This window comes from Oryx dammah, unplaced genomic scaffold (genome assembly GCF_014754425.2).
Source record: "Oryx dammah isolate SB20612 unplaced genomic scaffold, SCBI_Odam_1.1 HiC_scaffold_23, whole genome shotgun sequence".
Taxonomy (NCBI): Eukaryota; Metazoa; Chordata; class Mammalia; order Artiodactyla; family Bovidae; genus Oryx; species Oryx dammah.
The window spans coordinates 16,026,938-16,050,648 of record NW_024070207.1 but is presented as its reverse complement, the minus strand read 5'-3'; the positions used below and the strand labels follow the sequence as shown (position 1 = coordinate 16,050,648).

At 42.7% G+C, this 23,711-nt stretch overlaps 1 protein-coding gene across 7 annotated transcripts in view; it reads right to left on the bottom strand.

Annotated features, from left to right (window-relative positions):
- The window catches only part of TMEM164 (transmembrane protein 164), a 181,958-nt gene that overhangs the window by 117,340 nt on the left and 40,907 nt on the right, over positions 1 to 23,711 (bottom strand). Inside the window, exon 1 of one of the 7 annotated variants that reach the window (XM_040265072.1) lies at positions 10,161 to 10,298. The exons of the other annotated variants lie outside the window; for them this stretch is intronic. Within the exon in view, the coding sequence (XP_040121006.1) occupies positions 10,161 to 10,196 (36 nt within the window). The 5' untranslated portion in view covers positions 10,197 to 10,298. Of the gene's footprint in view, positions 1 to 10,160; positions 10,299 to 23,711 lie in introns of those variants that run through there. 7 annotated transcript variants of the gene reach the window in all.

Below are 23,711 nucleotides of genomic sequence, written 5' to 3'. Positions count from 1 at the left end.
TTCATGGTTTCTGTCTCTGATGTCATACTTTGAAAGTTATTTACAATCTTGGGATTAAAAAAAGAGTCACCAATTGTCTTTGTAATATTTTAAAATTTTAAATCTCCAAATCAAAAATTGCATTATTGTTCATCCTACTCACTCTTCCAGAATGGCCTTCTCATCTTTCCTCTTTCGGCTACCTCTTATTTACCCTTCAAATAACAAAAGAAAGCATCATTTCCCCTTGTGCATGCTTAGTCACTCAGTCAGATCCAACTCTTTGTGACCTCACGAACTAAAGCCTGCCAGGCTCCTCTGTCCATGGACTTTTCCAGGCAAGAACACTGGAGTGGGGTGCCATGTCTTCCTCCAGGGGGTCTTCCTGACCCAGGGGTCGAACCCGGGTCTCCAACATCTCCTGCATTGGCAGGCAGGCTCTTTACCACAGACCACGTGGGAAACCCATGATTCCTTCTATCCTCCCATTAATTCTTTCTGCTAATTTTTTCTGAGAAATTATCTTTTTTGTCAGTATAAGGAACTGACAAAGAGCCTTCTCTCAAGAATTTAGACAAAAAGGAAATTAGAGCACCTACTGACAAACTCTTGGGCTTCAAAATCAACATATAATGGATTTAAAACATAGCAAATGCATTTTAAAGCTAGAATGTTCCTAGACTTGAAAGACCAGTTTGTAACCTGTTTGAATTATCCCCAAAGAAAGAATGGGGTTGACCAAACACTGAAGTACAGAATAAAGAAAGTCACAAGGGCATATATATTTGGCAGTTTCCACATCCAAGTACTAGCCAGGGACCAGGAAATCTTAGCTTGTAAATCTCAAGTTTCCTGGTCCCAGTGCCAAATTCACCCCTATTAAAAGAATGGAAGTGGAGTAGGGAGCATTGCTAAGTGGTGAATATTATGGGCTTTAGAGTTAACATAGATTTCGGCCACTCACCAGCACTGTAACCTTGGACGAGAGACTGGAGGAATTTTTATCTCTAAAATAGGGATAAAAATAGCATCTATGTCTCATGAGGTTTTGGAGAGGATCAAATGAGATAAAGCAAGCAAAACACTTGGCACAATGTCTAGCACATAGCTAGCACTCAATACATAGTAGCTATAATTATTCTGATCGCAGAAGAAAGTCCATCCCTACTGTGAGCTACATCAGCAAGAACTTCTATTAAACTTCCAATTCATCTAACTTCACTTGCTCTATTCACTTGTTCTTCACTTGTTTTATTCACTTATTCTTCACTTGCTTGTAGTATAATATGCTAATATGGTATTTGGCTTCCTTGTCCACTGCCTACAAGGAGATAATACTGAAACACTCAAGGTACAGTTTCCTCATCTGTCAAATAGGGATTACATCAGTACTATCTCATAAGGTCGATATGGGGATTAAATGTGTGAAGCACTTAGTTTAGTGTCTGGCACATTGTAAACAATAAAATAAATATGAGCTACTGATAGCATCATCCTTCTTGGTTGCCCTTTCTGTTGTCCACTCACTACAAATTCTATCCAGGCCCACAGCAACTTCTAGTTCCCACACAAAGCCTTCTCCAATAACTCCAGATAAGACCTCTTTTTTGTCCAATGGCCTCTACAACTCATTAGGTACTTAGATTTTATTTAATTTGGGCTATTAAATGGCTTCCCTATGGTTGCACAAAATGCTATAATAGACTGAGAGCTAGGATTGGATTATCAATTGTTCCCTCCTGACAAATTTGAAATCGCAATAGATGAGTCACTGAACAAACCCAAAGTTGTCTGCTGGGTAATCAGGGCTCTCAACAATCTGGCCCTCAGCTGCCTTGCCAGCTGTATTTCCCACTATGACTCAGGTTTTCACTCTGAACCTCAGTTTCTACATTCTAAAATACAAAAGCATAACAGTGCTTGCCTCCAAAATCTTAAACTCAACTATTGTTTGATGCAGATAATAAATGCTTTCTAGATATTTCCATCTAGATGGCACATAGGTATCACATGCCTAAATCTGAACTTGCCATCTTCTTTTCCTAATATCTTCCCTTGCTAACTGCTCCCTCAACAAGTGGAAGAACAAGAACAGCTGTTCCAATAGTAGAATTCCAACTGATCTGATAAAGGCAGAAGGCATGAGGGAAACAAAATTAACATCAAGTAAACAGTACAGCAATAAGTGTAGGCAAGAACCATTGGTAGATGCTGACGAGTAATGCAAGATTATCATTTTTGCATGGAAAGTACTTGTTAATTACAAAAGAAAATAGTAACTTTTTGGTGGAAAATTTGACAAGAAAAGATTAATTAACTTCACCAATAATAACACATATCATCATGTCCCCCGGATATGATGTACCAAGAAGGGGATGACATCACTTCTGTGGCATTTCTGCCCAATGACTTAAATCTAATCAACAACAACAAAAGCAGGTAAGTCCAAATAAAGAACACTTTACAAAGTAACTGACCAGTACTCTTCAATATTAACAAGGTAATAAAAGATGGAGACTGAGGAACTGCCATGGATGGAGGAAATTAAGACGACCTAACAACCAAATGCAATGTGGGATCCTGGATTCCATCCTAGAACAGACAAAAGATGTTTGTGGGAAAAACTGGTGAAATAGGAATAAAGTCTATAGCTTAGTTCAAGTATCAATGCTAATTTCTCAGTTTTAAAGATTTTACCATGGTCACGAGAAATGCTGGGCTGGAAGAAGCACAACATGAAATCAAGATTGCCAGGAGAAATATCAATAACCTCAGATATGCAGATGATACCACCCTTATGGCAGAAAGTGAAAAGGAGCTAAAAAGCCTCTTGATGAAAGTGAAAGAAGAGAGCGAAAAAGTTGGCTTAAAGCTCAACATTCAGAAAACGAAGATCATGGCATCTGGTCCCATCACTTCCTGGGAAATAGATGGGGAAACAGTAGAAACAGTGTCAGACTTTATTTTTTTGGGCTCCAAAATCACTGCAGATGGTGACTGCAGCCATGAAATTAAAAGACGCTTACTCCTTGGAAGAAAAGTTATGACCAACCTAGATAGCATATTCAAAAGCAGAGACATTACTTTGCCAACAAAGGTCTGTCTAGTCAAGGCTATGGTTTTTCCAGTGGTCATGTATGGATGTGAGAGTTGGACTGTGAAGAAAGCTGAGTGCTGAAGAACTGATGCTTTTGAACTGTGGTGTTGGAGAAGACTCTTGAGAGTCCCTTGGACTGCAAGGAGATCCAACCAGTCCATCCTAAAGGAGATCAGTCCTGGGTGTTCATTGGAAGGACTGATGCTAAAGCTAAAACTCCAATACTTTGGCCACCTCATGCAAAGAGTTGACTCATTGGAAAAGACCCTGATGCTGGGAGGGATTGGGAGCAGGAGGAAAAGGGGACGACAGAGATGGCTGGATGGCATCACCAATTCGATGGACATGAGTCTGAGTGAACTCTGGGAGTTGGTGATGGACAGGGAGGCCTGGCATGCTGTGATTCATGGAGTCGCTAAGAGTCGGACACGACTAAACAACTGAACTAAACTGAACTGAATACAAGATGTTAACATTAAGGGAAGCTGATGGAAGGGAATACAGAAATTCTCTGCGGTATCTTTACAATTTTTTTGTAAACTGAAAATAATTTTAAAATATTAAGTTTTTACACACTACTACCTATAAAATAAACAAGGTTCTACTGTATAACACAGGGAACTATATTCAATATCTTGTAATAACCTCTAAGTGCTTCCCTGGTGGCTCAGTGGTAGAGAATCCGCCTTCCAAGCAGGAGATGAAGGTTAGATCCCTGGGTCAGGAAGATACCCTGGAAAAGGAAATGGCAACCCATTCCAGTGTTCTTGCCTGGAGAATCCCATGGACAGAGGAGCCTGGCAGGCTAAAGTACATGGGGTTCCAAAGAATTGGACATAACAACTAAACAACAAAAATAACCTATAATGGAAAAGAACCTAACTATATATATATATATATATATATATATATATATATATATACACACACACACACACACTTACATAACTAAATTGCTGTGCTGTACAGTAGAAACTAACACAACACTGTAAATCAACTACACTTCAATAAAATTTTAATAAAAATAAAATACAAAGGTTTTTTTTTTTTAAGTACTATTATCCCATCAATTTGCCTGTCTTCAAACCCCAGAGCTATCTTTGATGCTGCCCCTCTTTCTCAGGCCCCATAGGTAGTCTCTCCCCAAGTCTTGTAACCTTGACACTTTAACCTTTTCAAAATATCTCAAATCCATCCTTGTTATCATTTCCTAGTTTCAGTTCAGTTCAGTCACTCAGTCATGTCCGACTCTTTGCGACCCCATGAATCACAGCACACCAGGCCTCCCTGTCCATTACCAACTCCCGGAGTTCACACAGACTCACGTCCATCGAGTCAGTGATGCCATCCAGCCATCTCATCCTCTGTCGTCCCCTTCTTCTCCTGCCCCCAATCCCTCCCAGCATTAGAGTCTTTTCCAATGAGTCAACTCTTTGCATGAGGTGGCCAAAGTATTGGAGTTTCAGCTTCAGCACCAATCCTTCCAATGAACACCCAGGACTGATCTCCTTTAGGATGGACTGGCTGGATCTCCTTGCAGTCCAAGGGACTCTCAAGAGTCTTCTCCAACACCACAGTTCAAAAGCATCAGTTTTTCGGCACTCAGCTTTCTTCACAGTCCAACTCTCACATCCATACATGACCACTGGAAAAACTATAGCCTTGACTAGACAGACCTTTGTTGGCAAAGTTATATCTCTGCTTTTCAATATGCTATCTAGATTGGTCATAACTTTCCTTCCAAAGAGTAAGTGTCTTTTAATTTCATGGCTGCAGTCACCATCTGCAGTGATTTTGGAGCCCAAAAAAATAAAGTCTGACACTGTTTCCACTGTTTCCCCATCTATTTCCCAGGAAGTGATGGGACCAGATGCCATGATCTTCGTTTTCTGAATGTTGAGCTTTAAGCCAACTTTTTCACTCTCCTCTTTCATCAAGAGGCTTTTTAGTTCCTCTTCACTTTCTGCCATAAGGTGGTGTTATCTGCATATCGGAGGTTACTGATATTTCTCCCGGCAATCTTGATTCCAGCTTGTGCTTCTTGCAGCCCAGCATTTCTCATGATGTACTCTGCATATAAGTTAAATAAGCAGGGTGAGTCCCTATTCATTTTCTTCAACTACTGCAACAGTTTTCCTATCTGATCTCGAGGCCTACAGTGTCTCCTTCTTCACTCCAGTTCATACAGTACTGCCAGGTTCCTCTTCTTAAACACAACCCTGGGACTTCCCTGGTGGTCTAGTGCTTAGGAATCCACCTGCTAGGGACTCAGGTTTGATCCCTGGTCCAGGAATTAAGATCCCACATGCCATGGGGCAACCAAGCCCATGTGCCACCTAAGCCCACATGACACAACTACTGAGCCTGAGCACCCTAGAACCTGTGTTCCACAGCAAGAGAATCTTCTGCAGCAAGAGAAGCCACTTCAATGAGAAGCCCGTGCACCACAACTAGAATTAGCCCCTTCTTGCCGCAGCTATAGAAAAGCCCATGGACAGCAAGGAAGAGCCTGTGTGCTGCAGTAAACACTTAGTGCAGTCAAAAATAAACTAAAAAAGAAAAAAAACAGAGCACTGATCATGTTATATACTTCACAAATTTCAGATGATACATTCAACACAATCTCTAGCAAAATCTCAACTGACAGCCTTATACAATCTGAGAAGCTAACACTAAAGTTCACAGGGAATTGCAAGGTATCCCAAATAGCTACAGCAATCTTGAAAAGAAGAATAAATAGGAAGACCCACACTACCTGATTTCAAAGCTTACTACAAAGCAACAGTAATAAAGACACAGTGGCGCTGGCATAAGGATAGACGTATAGGCTAATGGAAAGAAGTCAAACAAATCCCAAAATAAACCCTCCCAACTGATTTTCAACAAGAGGACCAATACTATTCAATGAGAAAAGTCTCTTCAACAAATGGTCCTGGGACAACTGGATTTCCACATGTATAAGAATGACCTTTGGACCCCTACCTCACAATCATCTACAGAATCAACACAAAATCAAGCAAAGACCTAAATAAAAAAGCAAAAACTACAGAACTCTTAAAATTAAACATAATGGTAAACCTTCATGATCCCAGTTTGGCAATGGATTCTTAGATGTGACACCAAAAGTAAGAGCCACAAAATATAGGTAAACTGGACTTAATGAAAATTAAAATATTTTGTGCTTCAAAGCATACTATCAAGAAAGCAAAAAGACAACTCAAAGAATGGCAGAAAATTTTTGCAAATCTTGTCTCTCACAAGGCTCTATTATGCAGAATACATAAGTAGCTCTCAAAACTCTAATAATAAAAAGACAAACTATCAAGTTCAAAAGTGGGCTAAGGATTTGAATAGACATTTCTTCCAAAGACACATGAATGGCCAATATGCACATGAAAAGGCACTCTATCATTAGTCACTAGGGAAATGGAAATCAAATCCACAGTGAGAGACCACTTCACACACATTAGAAAGGCTAAAATAAAAAAGACAATCACCAAGTATTCATGATGATGCAGAGTAATTGGGAACCTCATACACTGCAAGTAAGGATGGAACATGGTGCCCCAATATGCGAAAAGAGTTTGGCAGTTCCTCAAAAAGTTAAACACAGAGTTATCATAGGACCCAGTAACTCCACTCCTATATACATACCCAAGAGAAATGTTCACAGAAAAACGTATACATGGGGACTTCCCTGGTGGTCCAGTGGCTAAGACTCCGCACTCCCAATGCAGGGGGCGTGGGTTCAATTCCTGGTCAGAGAACTAAGATCCTACATGCAGCAACAAAGACCTGGTGCAGCCAAATAAACTGGGGGGAAAAAAAAAAACTTATACATAGATACATGGATGTTCATAGCAGCATTACTCGTAACAGCCAGAAGGTGGAAACCACCCAAATACTCACCAATGGATGAACGAACAGATAAACGAAATGTGGTATACCTATACAATGTAATATTGTTTGACCATAGAAAGGAATGAAGTTCTTACACATGCTATGACATGGATGAACTTTAAAAACATTATACTAAGAAAAAGAAGCCAGTCAAAGTAGACTATATATTATATGACTCCATCTCTGAAATGTCCAGAATAGGCAAGTATATAGAAGCAGAAAGCAGAGCAGTCACTGCTTAGGCATGGGGGCATGGGGGCAGAACAGGTAGGGGAGTGATGGCTAAATGGCATGGAGCTTCTTTTTGAGTTGATGAAAATGTTCTAATTTGACTGTGGAAATGGCTACACATACCTGTGAATATACGAGAAATCACTGATTGAACACTTTAAGTGGATGAACTATATGGTAATGAAGTATATCTCAATAAACTATTAAAAAAAAAACTCAGATGGCTCCTTATTCCTTGTTGAATGAAGTCCAAACTCCTTAATTAGGCATTCCAGTCCCTCCCCTTCCCCATCCTCATTTGACTTCCTCCACCCACCAACCAGCTTTATCCTTTTTCACGAGCCTTTCTATCAAACCAAACTGAATTATTTACCACTATCTATATACCCCATGCAGTTTGTCTTTCCCCCTGCTGGTCCTTTTCCCTGGAACTCTCTCCTCACAATTCTTATTTATTAATACATATTCTGTTTTATACAGGACCCTGTTCAAATGCTCCCTTCTATGCAAATCTTTCCCCATCCTTCAACCCACATACAGTCGGCTTTCAAAACTCTATTTACTGTAAGAATGAAGGTAAGTAGTCCTTCCACATGATGGTTCCCACTGCCAGATGATAATCCTCTCGAAGCCACAACTGCACTTGTCTCTTCCTTTCGTAGTTAAAGCAGCAGTTCACAGCTTCAAGACCCCTTTACTAAGTTCCTGAGAATGGTTCCGAACTGCTGGTCTCTACTTCTCCCGAAAACCTTCTGGAGATGAAGCAAGCTGGCGTTGCGTTATGCCAGGGCCACCGAGTATAGGTGTGTAGGTTGTGCACTGCACAACCCTAGTGGCGCCATTCAATTCTAGTCTATGTGAATGGCACCCTCTCCTAGGGTTGTGCAGTGCATAGCCATTCGTGGTGGCCCTGCTTGGAAACATCCAGAATTTGGAAGCAAAGCCAAAAAGAGCACTCAATGAGAAGAAATCACATGAACTATACTGCAGGTGAGAAGTGAGTATTTTCGAAATCTTATGAGGAAGATGAAAAAGAACTCAGGAGAATAACATGGTCTTAGCACACACAGTGTTTGTATGGAATTACAAAACAGAAACATCCAAGAGAAAAATCATCACTGATGTGTTTTCCAGCAGTGGAAAGAGAAAAGGACCCATGATCTTGTCAATACAAAGGTGTGATGTACCTACATGGTCTCTCTGATAAGATCCTTCAATTCTGTTAGGTTCTGATTTTAGGTTATCAAATAAGCACCTGTGTAATTTGGCTTCAGGAACCTTGCTCTCAGGAAAGGTATGACCAGGCTGATAGACACAAGCGTTATGTGTCTATACAGATCTCTCTCCCATCATCAATCCATTCATCTGCCTTGTGGTTAATCAAAGCAGTCTTTTGTAAAGTTGGGGAGTGTGAAACCAACATGCCTAGGCAAGCTGATAAAAACTAGGCTTTAAACCTACCAATCATTTTGCAGACTTAGGACCCAGGTCAACTGTGCCACAATGGCACAGACACCTTCTAAATCCCAGCCAGAGCAGCCGGCAACAAGTCCCCCTCTGACTACCACATCTCAACAGCAAGCAATAATAAAGCATGCCTACAGGGAGGCAAAAATGGCTGGGAAGATGGACTGTGAAGACAAGTGAGCTAGTAGCGGAGTCCAAGTATGCCAGACTTTGGGTTTGTTCCTTCTTTTTGTCCCCACTCCAGTTTATTTCAGCCTTCCACTTTCGTATTTGCTGTTCCTGGCATATTTCTTTCCACTTCTTGTATCTCCTCCAGAGAATTCCTGAATAACATCCACCCTAACTGATCATTCCTTTTCTGAAAGCCATTTGCACATACTGGTACTATACACTTATCACTCCTTTCTGTTGTAATTAGTAATAGTAGTAGTGATGATGATGACAATGACAATGATATTAATAATGGCAGCAGCGACGCTTACTCCTTGGAAGAAAAGTTATGACCAACCTAGATACCATATTGAAAAGCAGAGACATTATTTTGCCAACAAAGGTCCGTCTAGTCAAGGCTATGGTTTTTCCTGTGGTCATGTATGGATGTGAGAGCTGGACTGTGAAGAAGGCTGAGTGCCGAAGAATTGATGCTTTTGAAGTGTGGTGTTGGAGAAGACTCTTCAGGCTCCCTTGGGCTGCAAGGAGATCCAACCAGTCCATTCTAAAGGAGATCAGCCCTGGGATGTCTTTGGAAGGAATGATGCTAAAGCTGAAACTCCAGTCCTTTGGCCACCTCATGTGAAGAGTTGACTCACTGGAAAAGGCTCTGATGCTGGGAGGGATTGGGGGCAGGAGAAGAAGGGGACGACAGAGGATAAGATGGCTGGATGGCATCACTGGCTCGATGGACGTGAGTCTGAGTGAACTCCAGAAGTTGGTGATGGACAGGGAGGCCTGGTGTGCTGCGATTCATGGGGTCGCAAAGAGTTGGACACAACTGAGCGACTGAACTGAACTGATTCTTTACTGAGTGCTTCACTAGATGCCTAAAACTATATTCATGTGTGTGTGTGAGCATGCCCATGCTCATTCACCCAAGTCATGTCCAACTCTTGCAACCTCATGGACTGCAGCCCACCAGGCTCCTCAGTCCATGGGATTTTTCAGGCAAGAATACTGGATTGGGTTACCATCTCCTCCTCCAGGGGATCCTCCAAACCCAGGGATTGAACTCACATCTACATTGACAGGCAGATTCCTTAGCACTAACACACCTGGGCAGCCCCATACTCATGTATTCCTCATAGCAATCCTGTGAGGTAAGTGCAATTCCCCACCCCACCCCACCCCACCCCACCTGTTTAAACATGAGGAAGCTGAGCTAAGGAAAGGTTAAGTACTTGCCTAAGGTCACACAACTAAATAAGGAAAAGAGTCAGGCCTTGAATCAGAACTGTCTGGTTCCAAAGATTTTGTTTGTAGCCAATCTTACCTTTTGTCTCCCGCTTTGTCTTTTGAGGATCTTCATCTGCCACCACTCCCCATAGTGCCTAACACCACGTCAGACACAGAAATGCTCCCCCAGGATACGTATGCAAGGCTAACTCTGTTACCTGGCCAGAGCCCAGCCTAAGACGCAAGCTGGAAGAGCAGGGAAGAAGGGCAGTGAGTACAGAGAGACATGACCCACTGGGGGAGCCATGGGAGGCCTCTTCCTCTGACTCCTTTAGGGCAGGATAATGCTGCTACCTCGACCTCAATCCCAGAAACATTTAGAATAGGATGGATAACCTGGTTGTCTTAAAACTCATCTAGGCAACTTGGAATGAACAGAGCCTAGGCCAATCTGTGAAAGGGCTGGGTGCTATCCAGTTCCCTGAAGGAAGGGAACCAACTGTATCAGCGTCACAGCCACTGAGAAGCTATGTGACTACGGTCATGGATTTTGGCAGCAGTGAGAGGCGGGGGGCAGACAGGAGTATTTTTAAAGAAGAGAGCTTTACACTAACTCTCTCTCTCACACACACACACACACACACACACACACACCCCTCATTAAACCTGTTTTCTCATCTTTAAAAATGGAAATAAGAATACATACCACTTGAAGCGCTGCTAAATGAGACTGTAATAAAAGGACCTACCACCTAAAGTCTGCATTAGTTTGTCCATGCTGGGGTTTGGAGCACACACAGAGATACAAGGCATAGTTCCTGTCTGCAAGCAGTTCAGAATGTCTGACAAAGTGTCTGATCTAGCGTACTGCCAGCACTCTGTCAACCAAGTATAAATATAAAGCTGGCTGGTAGATTACCCCAATTCTCAGCAGGACATTTTGTCAGATGAAAATTTTGGCAGGAAAGAAGAAAACTGCTGGCAAAAATAAAGGTTGCAGTTTACGTCTTTGCCTCCAATTTCTCATCCACACCTCCATATTAGAAAACTGGGGAAGGGGACTCTACCGACCGCTGTTTTGGAAGTGACACATGTAAAATGTTCTTTTCCTTCACATTTGTCACCATTTCTCATTTGATATTGCATGCGTACGTGCTAAGTCACCTCAGCAATGTCCTACTCTTTGCGACCCTGTGGGTAGCCTGCCAGGCTCCTCTGTCCATGGAATTCTCCAAGCAAGAATACTGCAGTGGGTTGCCATCCTGTGTTAAATGCCAATCTTCTCTGCTAGACTGTAAGGTCCTAGAGGGCAGTGGCTGTGTGCTGGTCCTTGTTATAGATCCAGAAACTGACATAATGCCTAGAACATTCAAGATGCTCATCAGATACTTGTTGAATGAATAAATCAAACAAACAGATGTCTCTGGTAGGTGGATAGACCTGATTACCTAATCAAAAAAAATCACTTTAAAATATTCAAGCCTTGTTTATGCATAAATGCTTCTCAAGATTTCCAAGAAACTGGTAATGTTGGTTTGTTTCTGGGAAGAAAAAGTAACAGATTATGGGTCAGGGGTTGGAGGAAATTATACAGGCTCTTCTATTCCTCTCAAATTATTTGAGTTTTTCAATAACAACCAATCAAACATAAAATCTGAAGGAAACACACGCTGATGATGAGAGAGACAACTAGGGGATTTTATTTGCTACATGTCATATTCTTGCAGTGTTTCAGGTTTGGATCACAGGCATGGCATTGCCTTTATGTTGTTGCTGTTGTTTACTTGCTAAGTCACGTCTGAGTCTTTGCAACCCCATGGACTGTAGCCTGTCAGGCTCATCTGTCCATGGATTCTCCAGGGAAAATACTGGAGTGAGGAAAGTGAAATTGCTGTGCCTCCCCATAGGTAAGCTCCTTCTTCAAGAAACTGGAAAGATTTATTTTAATCCACAAGACTGCCTCAAGCCATTGTTATGGCCCAGACATGAAGCCAGCTGGATAATTGGACTTTTTTTTTTTAAGCAAAGGTGCCACTCTTTTGTATGTGACAGTAATGACATGGCAGTTAGTTAGGTTCTTTAGCTCCTCAAGTTTTACGGGTCACTCTCCTAAGCAGAAAAAACTAAGGTACAGAAAAGTTGATGATATTCTCCTCACCTGTCTAAGACAGTCCCAAACCCAACTGTTTGGCTTTTCTGTTAAAACTCAATGGTTCTAATGATACAAATGAACTTATTTATAAAATATAAACAGATACACAGACAGAAAACAAATTTATGGATACTAAGGGGAAATGCAGAGACATTAGAAAGCAGAGGCATTATTTTGCCAACAAAGATCCGTCTAGTCAAAGCTATGGTTTTTCCAATAGTCATATATGGATGTGGAGTTGGACTATAAAGAAAGCTGAGTGCCAAAGAATTGATGCTTTTCAACTGTGGTGTTGGAGAAGACTCTGGGGACAGCGAGGAGATCCAATCAGTCCATCCTAAAGAAAATCAGTCCTGAATATTCATTGGAAGGACTGATGCTGAAGCTGAAACTCCAATACTTTGGCCACCTGATGTGAAGAATTGACTCATTTGAAAGGACCGTGATGCTGGGAAAGATTGAAGGCAGGAGGAGAAGGGGACAACAGAGGATGAGGTGGTTGGATGGCATTACCGACTCAATGGACATGAGTTGGAGTAAACTCTGGGAGTTGGTAATGGACAGGGAGCCCTGGTGTGCTGCAGTCCATGGGGTTGCAGAGAGTCGGATGGTACTGAGCGACTGAACTAAACTGAAGGGGGAATGGGTGATGGAGGAATTAATTAGGAATTTGGGATTAAAATACACTACTATATACAAAATAGATAACCGACAAGGATTTACTGTATAGCACAAGGAACTAAATTCAATATGTTATAATAACCTATAATGGAAAGTGAAGTCAAAGTTGCTCAGTCGTGTCCAACTCTTTGCAACTTCGTGGACTGTAGCTCACCAAGCTCCTCTATTCATGGAATTCTCCAGGGAAGAATACTGTAGTGGACTGCCATTCCCTTCTCCAGGGGATCTTCCCAACCCAGGGATTGAACCCACGTCTCCTGCATTGCAGGCAGATTCTTTACAGTCTGAGCCACGAGGGAAGCCCAAGAATACTGGAGTGGGTAGCCTATCTCTTCTCCAGGGGATCTTCCCAACCCAGGAATCAAACCAGGGTCTCCTGCATTGCAGGCAGATTCTTTACCAGCTGAGCTACCACAAAGATCTGAAAAATACATAAATCTGTATAACTGAATCACTTTACTGTACACCTAAAACACTGGAAATCAACAATACTTCAATTTAAGGAAAAAAAAAAAACCTCAATAGTTCTAAATGCTGAATGCACATTAGGATCTCCCAGCCAGTTAACTGAAAATAAAATCCCAATTCTTGAGGCTCGGTCCCCTAAATCTTGATGCAACTGATTGAGCCTGGGGCCTAAGCAGCATTTCAGAGCACTCCAGGTGATTTCAAAGTACAACCAGGTTCGCAAACTCCAGTTCTACCCACTGCTGAATACCGTAGTATCTTTCAAGAGCCCTCAGTCACTATTTTTAAAAGTCTTCTTTAAGCAGTATATTCCCCTCAAAAAAAAAAAAAAAAGGCAGGCCAAAGAAGTCTGTAACCAAGACAACAAGCTCAGCGTACAAAGAGATAGGTCTTCTGTGATTTGCAACCAAAGGAAGCAGAAGAGGAAAAGTAGACACTGAAGAATTGACAGGAAACTAGAGAACAAAAGGCATGGTGTCTGAGCTGGTGCCCAACCAGGCAGCACATCAAACTCCTGCTGCATCTTCCGGGCTGGGTACCTTGACACACAAGCTCTCAAGAAGGAAAGCAGCCCTGGATTAGCAAATGAAACCCTTAAGAACATGCTTTCTTCTTAATTGAACTTCTGACCCCCAAATCGGAATGTCTGCTTTGGCGAAGGTTGCAAACCAATTTTTTTCCTCCAGGTCCCCTCTTGCTTCCCTACCTGCACCTGACCCTGTATTGCGAATCACTGTGACAATGAAAACACGAAATCCGCATGGGCTTGGAGTTTGGAAAAAATACTCTGTATGTGCTCTGTATGTCCTCTGTATGTGCTCTGACCGTGGAGCTCGGGTTTTGTTCCCAACTAGGGGAGCACTGAGATGGATGAAAGGGCTGGGGATGCTGCAAATTGAAAGCCAAGGAGTTGGCCTTTTGTTCCCTTTTTGCAGTCAGGGGCTATTCTGGAAAGCAGAAATCAAAAAGAAAATACAGCCTGCGATGAGCTGAAATTGGACAAAATGTGATGAGGCATAAATGGAAAAAAAAAAAAAAGAGGAAGAAAGAAAAGAAAAAAAAAGGGAAAAGGGAGTCTTTCTTTACCAGAAGAGGTTCTTTTCTGAAAACTGCCTCAAATTACAACACTTTCCACATTTGGTTCACTCCAGGAAGCTTTGCATTGTTACCTAAAACCAAAACGCTTTTTATCACATTACAAGGAGAAACTGAGGCAGATGCAAACAGCCCAGAATTTGGTGATGCATGGCTTCAAGAATGTCTCTTCTAGGCTCATTCTATTTCCCTCAGTCAAGACAGCTAGACAGACAAATGAGAGTTTATTCAGTGACATTAAAGAAGAGGTGTGGAAACAAAACCATGATGGAGCAAAATACTGGCGATTTGAAGGACTACAAAACTATATGCTGCTGCTGCTGCTAAGTTGCTTCAGCCGTGTCCGACTCTGTGCGACCCCATAGACGGCAGCCCAGCAGGCTCCCCCGTCCCTGGGATTCTCCAGGCAAGAACACCGGCGTGGGTTGCCATTTCCTTCTCCAATGCATGAAAGGGAAAGTGAAGTCGCTCTCTTAAAGTGATGTAGGGAATGACATTCATTATGCTATTGGCCTGCCAGTCTCCAAAGACTATGTGTGGCCTGGTGGAAGAAGGGTTAACCTCTCACAAGTCTCTGAGGTTGGCTTTAGGGCTTATGATATTTTTAATTAGCCACCTGTTAGCGGTCTTCTTCACCAGGGAGAAATACTCAGCCTGATGGTAGACTCCTGGAGTGTGTCCTACAGGAAGGTAGATGGGAAATGAGCTATGCTGCCCTCTCCAACCAGCCACATACCTTCCACAAGAATCCAACCTTGGATCACAGGCTTACACCTGGAAAAGCCCTTCTTTCCGTTCCTCTCCAGGGACCAGCAGATGGGAAAACTAAATTCCTTTGAACTTTACTTACGTGAAGTTTACTTAGTGTGACCCATTAGGCTGTTTCCTTTCATTCAGTACCATGGCAAATTCTGTTCTGAGCAGAAGAAACACACAAGAATCATAACCAGAAGTACAAATAGCATTAAGGTCCCTATACAATTCTTAACAGATGACACAGGGCCCCAAACCAAATGGCCAAAAGGCTACTTCTAGCTCTATAGGAGCTCCTTAAAAGTAATAATAGTAATAACAGCAACAACCACCACCTCATTTATCAAACCACATGCTTACCAATTAAATGCTCAATGGTATAAAGAGTCCTAAATGATATTATCATCACACCAGCAGAGTGATTTCAGCAAATCGCATAATCAAGAAATACCCGCTGAGCATTCAGTCATGTTCTACACTCTGTGCAGATGTGCAATCCTAGCATAATAAAGAGCCATCTGTTAAGTCTCAATTGCATAAGCAGTGCCTTGGGTAAGTTGGACTCCCTGCCCTCTCCCAGGCCTCACATTAATGAACCAAACTGAAATTAGAGAATGTACTCTTTGCATTCCTTCACCCTTCTGCTTCCCTCAGTCTATCACCAGTAATGATCCTGGTCAAGTGATTCGAGACTGCCTGGAATATCCACAGAAGGGAAAGTTGTTTCAATGCATGCAGACTCTATTTATAGAACAGATACCTCTGCAAGAAGATATAATGGCCTGGGAGTCAAAGGCTTTAGATTCTATTCCCAGGACAGCTGCTAACTAAAGGACAAACTCAGGCAAAAGACTGGCCCTTTCTCAATCTCAAAGCCCACATCAGCACTGGACCAGATCTGTGCTTCTCAGAACCACGTAGCTGCCCATGGGTATGTCTCAGCAGGCAAAGAGAGGTGAGGCAAGTGATTTATGATGAATAATAGAGTACTGAAGTTGGCTGCAGTATGGTGACTGCAGCCATGAAATTAAAAGAAGCTTACTCCTTGGAAGGAATGTTATGACCAACCTAGATAGCATATTCAAAAGCAGAGACATTACTTTGCCAACAAAGGTCTGTCTAGTCAAGGCTATGGTTTTTCCAGTGGTCATGTATGGATGTGAGCGTTGGACTGTGAAGAAAGCTGAGTGCTGAAGAATTGATGCTTTTGAACTGTGGTGTTGGAGAAGACTCTTGAGAGTCCCTTGGACTGCAAGGAGATCCAACCAGTCCATTCTGAAGTAGATCAGCCCTGGGATTTCTTTGGAAGGAATGATGCTAAAGCTGAAATTCCAGTCCTTTGGCCACCTCATGTGAAGAGTTGACTGACTGGAAAAGACTCTGATGCTGGGAGGGATTGGGGGCAGGAGAAGAGGATGACAGAGGACGAGATGGCTGGATGGCACCACTGACTCGATGGACCTGAGTCTGAGTGTACTCCGGGAGATGGTGATGGACAGGGAGGCCTGGCATGCAGGTCGCGAAGAGTCGGACACGACTAAGTGACTGAACTGAACTGAAGTTGGCAAATTATTTACACATCTATTCATTTGTATCTTATCCCTCCTCTAGCTCACTTGCAAACACTTTTTGCCACATTATGAGGAGGAATTAAAGCTGATGTAGACGCTTTCATATGCTTTCTTGGATTGGAGGGCAGAGGTGAGAGCTATGGATACAGCAGTTGCAAATTCTACACAACCCAAATATTATCTTCTTATTTATGCAGCCCTCAGCTTAGTCTGTTGAGCACACGAACATCCAACATGGGTACAGCAGCTTCAAAAAGGTTGAGAGCACCTGGGCTAAATCATTCATTCAACCTGCAGTATTCTGAAGAAACCACCTCCTGCCAGACCCCAATCTAAGTGCTGGGGAAACAACAGCGGGTTAACCAAGACATGGGCTTGGCTTCTGTGGAGCATTTTGTCTGGCAAGAGGGAAAGGAAGTGACATAAAACACACGAATTAAAACCTATGATCAGAATTTTGAGAGCCTGTAACAGAGCCACCACTGGGCAGCAGGTGAGGGAAGGAGGTTGCAGAGGGAAGAGTGTGGGTAAGGGTTCAGTGACCCAGAGGTTACAAAAACATGTCCAGTGAACCCAAAGCAGCTCCTTTTGCCTAGACAATAGAGTGTGAGGGGAAACCCATAAGAAATGATGCTGGAGGCATGAGCAGAAGCTAGGTCACACAAGGTCTGGGAAGCCATGTGAACGACTTTGAATTGTTCCCTCCCACAAGTCCCTACGATTCTGCTCAGAGAGTGCAACTCGGATGTGTGAATATATGCCAAGGATCACAAGTCTGAAACTCTGGTGCTTTTTTCCCATAGAAACACTGTTAGGGAGACTTCCCTGGTAATCCAGTAGATAAGAGTCCACCTGCCAATGCAGTGGACATAGGTTCAAGCCCTGGTCTGGGAAGATTTCACATACCATGGAGCAACTAAGCTCGTGTGCCACAGCTACTGAACCTGCATGTTGCAACTACAGAAGACCATGCACCTAAAACCCATGCTCCACAACAAGAGACGCCACTGCAATGAGAAGCCCAGGCATCACAACAAAGAGTGGCCCCGGTGCAACTAGAGAAAGCCCACACACAGCAACGAAGACCCAGCCCAACCAAAAATAAATAATAAAAACCACTGTTTGGAACCCTGCTGAGGGGCTGAGGGACTCTACTTCCATTCCATTCCAGAGTAAACAGGCTTTTGCCAGCTGGTCTGGGAACCAGAACCCCAAGAATATTGTTTCCACGGGAAAATGCAATCTGAATTCTAAACAGATTTCCAAAGAAACCTTTGGAACAAAACCCATTCAACAGTTGTTGGGGAATGCTTGGAAAGCAATGAAACACAGGACCTTGCTTTCCTCCATGGAGCCAGTGTTTGAAAAAAAAGACTGAACACTACAACCACTGTCTTAAAATAAACACAATATCCTCACTTTGATTAGGAGGGTTATACTTAGGTACAACCATTGAGTGGCACCATGTATTCATATACTTCAATTACCACAAAACCCCAAATATGTGGCAGATGACTGGCTACTTCCACTCTAAATAAAGACAAGGCAGAAACGGAGAAGAAGGTGGTCTCGTTAAAAAGAAACATGGATGTAAACCAAGTCAGTAACTTCTACACAACATTCTTATGTCCATGCCTCTTCAGGCAGGAACTCAACAAATATTGAGATACTGCTGCTGCTGCTAAGTCGCTTCAGTCGTGTCCGACTCTGTGCGACCCCATAGACGGCAGCCCACCAGGCGCCCCCGTCCCTGGGATGCTCTAGGCAAGAACACTGGAGTCGGCTGCCATTTCCTTCTCCAATGCATGAAAGTAAAAAGTGAAAGTAAGTGCCATCTAATTCTGTTTAGTCCGTGTCTCCACTTTTCTTCAATTTCCTTTCAGTAAAGAATCCTTACCTATTAGCATTCAGAAAAACACTTCTACTTCCCACTTCCACACGGAAGAATGCCCCACTTCCCCCACCCACTCATTCAGTCTAACAGCAAGGGAAATGGAAGTGGTGGTAGTTTCCCAGAACCACCCTCCAAACCCCCTCAGGTCATTTTATGGAGCAGTCATTCTCAAAGTTCAGGGTGCATAAATATTACCTGGAGACGGGTGAGTCATATCTCCAGGTCAACTCCCCTCCCCTTTACCTGGACTCAATAGGCCTGGGGAAGGGTATAGGAATCAACATTTTTAAAAGGCATCCAAGGTAACTGAGGCAAATGGCTTAAAAACCAAACCTTGGGAAATTCCACTGTGGAAATTCTAGCCAGCTGAGTCCCCACCCCTGAACTGAGAATGTGAAGTCACTCAGTCATGTCCAGCTCTTTGCGACCCCATGGTCTATAAAGTCCATGGAATTCTCCAGACCAGAATTCTGGAGTGGGTAGCCATTCCCTTCTCCAGGGGATCTTCCCAACCCAGGGATTGAACCTAGGTCTCCCGCACTGCGGCACATTCTTTACCAGCTGAGCCACCAGGGAAGTACTGAACTGAGAATACCAGCTGCCAATCAGAACTAGCTGGGTGATCTGATGTGAGACAGTGACTGAGGGCAAAATGGACACAAGAGAAGAAAACAGCATCCCAGTCAGTGTGCCCCCAGCTATACTTTAGTTTTTAAAAATCCCATATTTTTACTTTAATCCAAGCAGATGGCATTGCCTTTCCAGCAATCTCCTCCTGGCACCAGAAAAGGAACTCAACAGAGACCATTTAGAAGGAAGGTATAGAAGTGGGAAGAGAAACAATGTTAATTTGCTTGGCCCTGCCCCAACTTGCTCAGCCTCCTTACCTCTCCTGATGGTTGGTTTCCATTTCTGGAACTCTGTGCTGCTGTGGCAGAGAAGAGAGGCCAAGGTGGGGCAGTCTTTTCTGACTCACATTAATGTTTTCCTCTATTACATGAATAATCAAGAGTTGACTGGAAAGAGGAATAAACGAAAGGCAAATATTCTACTGAGAGGTTAAATAGGATAAAGAAGGCCCCCTGTTGGTTGAGAGATGTGAGGTGATAAATGAACAGTCAGAATCCCTGCCTTTTTTTCATTTTCACTGTTTGCCAGGAACACAGATTTAAAACCCATAACGTCAGCACTGAGCCTGAAAGAAATAATCAGGTATCTGTTTTTTTCCACTGTTCCTCATAATACCCAGAAGAGTCTTCAGCAGTTCCTGTTAACCCTAAAAGCCTAAATGTTAACCAACTGTTGTTGATTCAGCCACAAATCTACAATTGTGGACCTAGATCTGGTCTATTTTATTGTGGCAAGAACATTTAACATGAGATTTATTCCCCTAACAAATTTTAAATGTACAATAGAGTATTGTCAATTATAGCACAATGTCATACAGCAGAGCTCTAGAACTTGTTCATCTTGTATAATTGAACCTTTATGCTCACTGATTAGCAATCTCCCAGGCCCTGGTAATCCTTCCCTCCCAGCTTCTAGTAACCATCATTCTACTCTGATTCTATGAAGTCGACTAGTTAAATGCCTCATGTAAGTGGAAACTTGCAGTATTTGTCCTTCTTTGACTGGCTTACTCCACTGACCATAATATCCTCAGGGTTCACCCATATATCATGGCATATGACAGGATTTCCTCCTTCTTCTGAATAGTTCCACTGTGCATTTTTATATTTTATTTATCCATTCATCCATTGTTGCATGGCATTTGGGTCATTTCTATATCTTGGCTACTCTGAATAGTGCTTTAAGAATACTGGTTGGCTAGGTATCTTTTCAAAAGTCTGATTTCAGTTCTTTCAGCTAAATACTCAGAAGTGGTAAGTAACTGCTGGCTCATATGGTAGTTCTATTTTTGAGGAATCTCCATGCTGTTTTCCATAGGAGTGCACCATTTTGCATTCCTATCAACAGTGTACAAGTGTTCCAATTTCTCTACATCTTCACTAACACTTATATATTTTTTCTCACTATTATCAAGAAATGGAAAGGCAAGTGTTGGTCTGACCATTTTTACTGAAAGAAAACAGTCCTACTCAAGTTGACTCAACAAAAAGAGAGGTTTATGGTAAGAAAACAGGTATTCCATGAGAATCTGTGTGGGATAACGCTTGGCCTTAGGGGATCTGGAAGGCGGTTCTAGGTCCAAGGTGGTTACGAGGAACAGCTACCCTGTTTCTCAGGGCATCTCTCCTCCTCTTACTGTTTCCTTGTGGCTTCTCTCTCCTCATAGCACCAGCTTGGACTTGGCCTGACATGCCTGCTTCCCTCCCTGTCATTTTTTGGCTCCTGTCCCAGCTGCTGCTGCTGCTGCTAAGTCGCTTCAGTCGTGTCCGACTCTGTGAGACCCCAGAGACGGCAGCCCACCAGGCTCCCCCGTCCCTGGGATTCTCCAGGCAAGAACACTGGAGTGGGTTGCCATTTCATTCTCCAATGCATGAAAGTGAAAAGTGAAAGTGAAGTCACTCAGTCGTGTCCGACTCATAGCGACGTCATGGACTGCAGCCCACCAGGCTCCTCCGCCCATGGGATTTTCCAGGCAAGAGTACTGCAGTGGGGTGCCATTGCCTTCTCCAGTCCCAGCTGCAAACTGTCTTATTTAGTCTCTCAGTTTCCCAATTCTAATTTCCTAGGAGAGGAAACTGAATGGCCCAGCTCATCTTATCAAGCTCATACTGCGGCCCAGATGACCCACTGGCTGTTTGGGGGGCAGGTGGCCACTCCCAGTCCAGTCAGCCTAACGCAGGGAGGCAAAGTCTCTGGCACAGTTCATGGCTACTGCCCCCTCCCATCCCAGCACAGTGGGCAGGAGTGGTTTGCCTTTGAAGGTGATATGGATCCAAAGGCACAGTAAAGTATATATGCCCAAGTCTGAGGCTTTGCATGTAATTTGAAAGTCAATAATATGTCCATTCATGAGCTTCTAAGACCCATATTTTAACCTTCATAATTAAGAAAAAATATAGCATCTGACCTCAACATAGGCTTTAGCCCTCAGTGCCTACTAAAGTGACCTTTTTAAACTGGTAAAAAGAATCCAAGTATGTTTTAAAGAAGAAAATCTTTAGTACTTTAATTAGGCTTCCCTGGTGGCTCAGATGGTAAAGAGCCACTTGCAATGCAGGAGACTCAGGGTTCAATCCCTGAGTAGGGAAGATCCCCTGGAGAAGGAAATGGCAAACCATTCCAGTATTCTTGCCTGGAGAATTCCATGGATGGTGGCGTCTAGAGGGCTATAGTCCATGGGTTGCAAAGAGTTGGACATGACTGAGCAACTAACGAAAAAATAAATAAATAAAAGGCAAAAACACTGTGCTGTCAGCTCCCTGAGATAGACAGGAAAGGAGAAGAAAGTATTAGACAAATCCTGATAAATGGATACCACTGGCCTTTAGCCCATCTCTCTTGATAGTCCTTCAGTCAGCTTGCTTTACACCATATGAGCATCTTATCTTCCTCCAAGTTTCTCCAAGTAGCATGTGAGGTCAGCGTTCACTGTTAAGTAGAACAAGCGAGCAGCATCACAAACCGACAGATGGCAATTGAGAGCTTATCACTCTTGGATTATTTAATTCCCACACTGGAGAGTAAAGCATTCTATTTTGACAGCCACCTCATAATGGCTGTCAGACACTTTAACCACTTTCAGGCTAAACCTTCCCCTCCATAACCTTATTTCCTCCTATCAATTCCCAGATGCAAAAAAAAAAAAGACTCATAAATGCCACACCTGCTAAAGTCAATAGCTTTGCTAGTGACAAGTGCCTAGACCAAGGACAACACAAAAACACTGACTACCATGGAGAATAACAGAGACCCAACAGGTCAGAACAACAAAAAAATTTCATGGTGGCCATTTGTAAAATGAGCAAGAGATGATGAGAAATTAAAAGGTTGCCTTGCTGTGAAAACAGGTTTCTCAAACTCAGACTAAATCCTACTGGAGTTGAAGAGATTCCAAATCGGGTTTCAAAGATCAGAGCTGCAAAATCCTAAAGACCTATGAAAGATTTTGATATTTAGTCTTATCTCACAATTATCCCTGAGCAACTTAGTTTATTGAAGAGCTTTCCTGGAACTCTTAGTAACATTAATTGAGTTGCATCTTATCACTCTGGGTAAGTTGTGGTAGGTCTGGAGGAGGGAGCAGGCAGAAAGACACTCTGTTCCTGGTACCCAATAGCAGTTATCTTTTTCATCCCATGAATCACCTATTATCCCTTCTTCAAAATAGCCCTTCAGTCAGAAAAACAAATATCGAATACTAACCCATATATATGTGGAATCTAGAAAAATGGTATAGATGGCCTTATATGCAAAACAGAAATAGAGACACAGACACAGAGAACAAAAGTATGGATAATAAGGGGAAAGAGGGATTGAGAGATTGGGATTGACACATATACTATGTGTAAAATAGACAACGGATGGGGACATGTGTATAGAACAGGGAAACTCTACTTAAGGTACTATGGTGACCTAAAAGGGAGGCAAGTCCAAAAGGAAGCAGATACAGGGAGCGGATATATGTATATGTTGGAGAAGGAAATGGCAATCCACTTCAGTATTCTTGCCTGGGAAATCCCATGGACAGAGGAGCCTGTCGGGCTACAGTCCACGTGACCGCAAAAGAGTCAGACACGACTTAGCAACTAAACAACAAACATACGTATATATATGGCTGATTCATTTTGCTATGCAATAGAAGCTAACACAGCATTGTAAAGCAACTATATTGCAATGCAAACTAATTAAAGAGAAAATTAGCCCTTCAAAATCCCTTATGCTTCTTTCTCATCATAGATATTATACAGCAATTAAAAGGAATGAAGTCATGCTCCATGCACTGGCATCTAACTCTACTGCCCAGTGAGGACAGTTTCAGATTGTAAGGAATCAACCCAGTTGTGTTTAAAAAAAAAAAAAACAAAAACAGATAAAAGATCTGAAAGATTAAAAACAAGCCGTCAA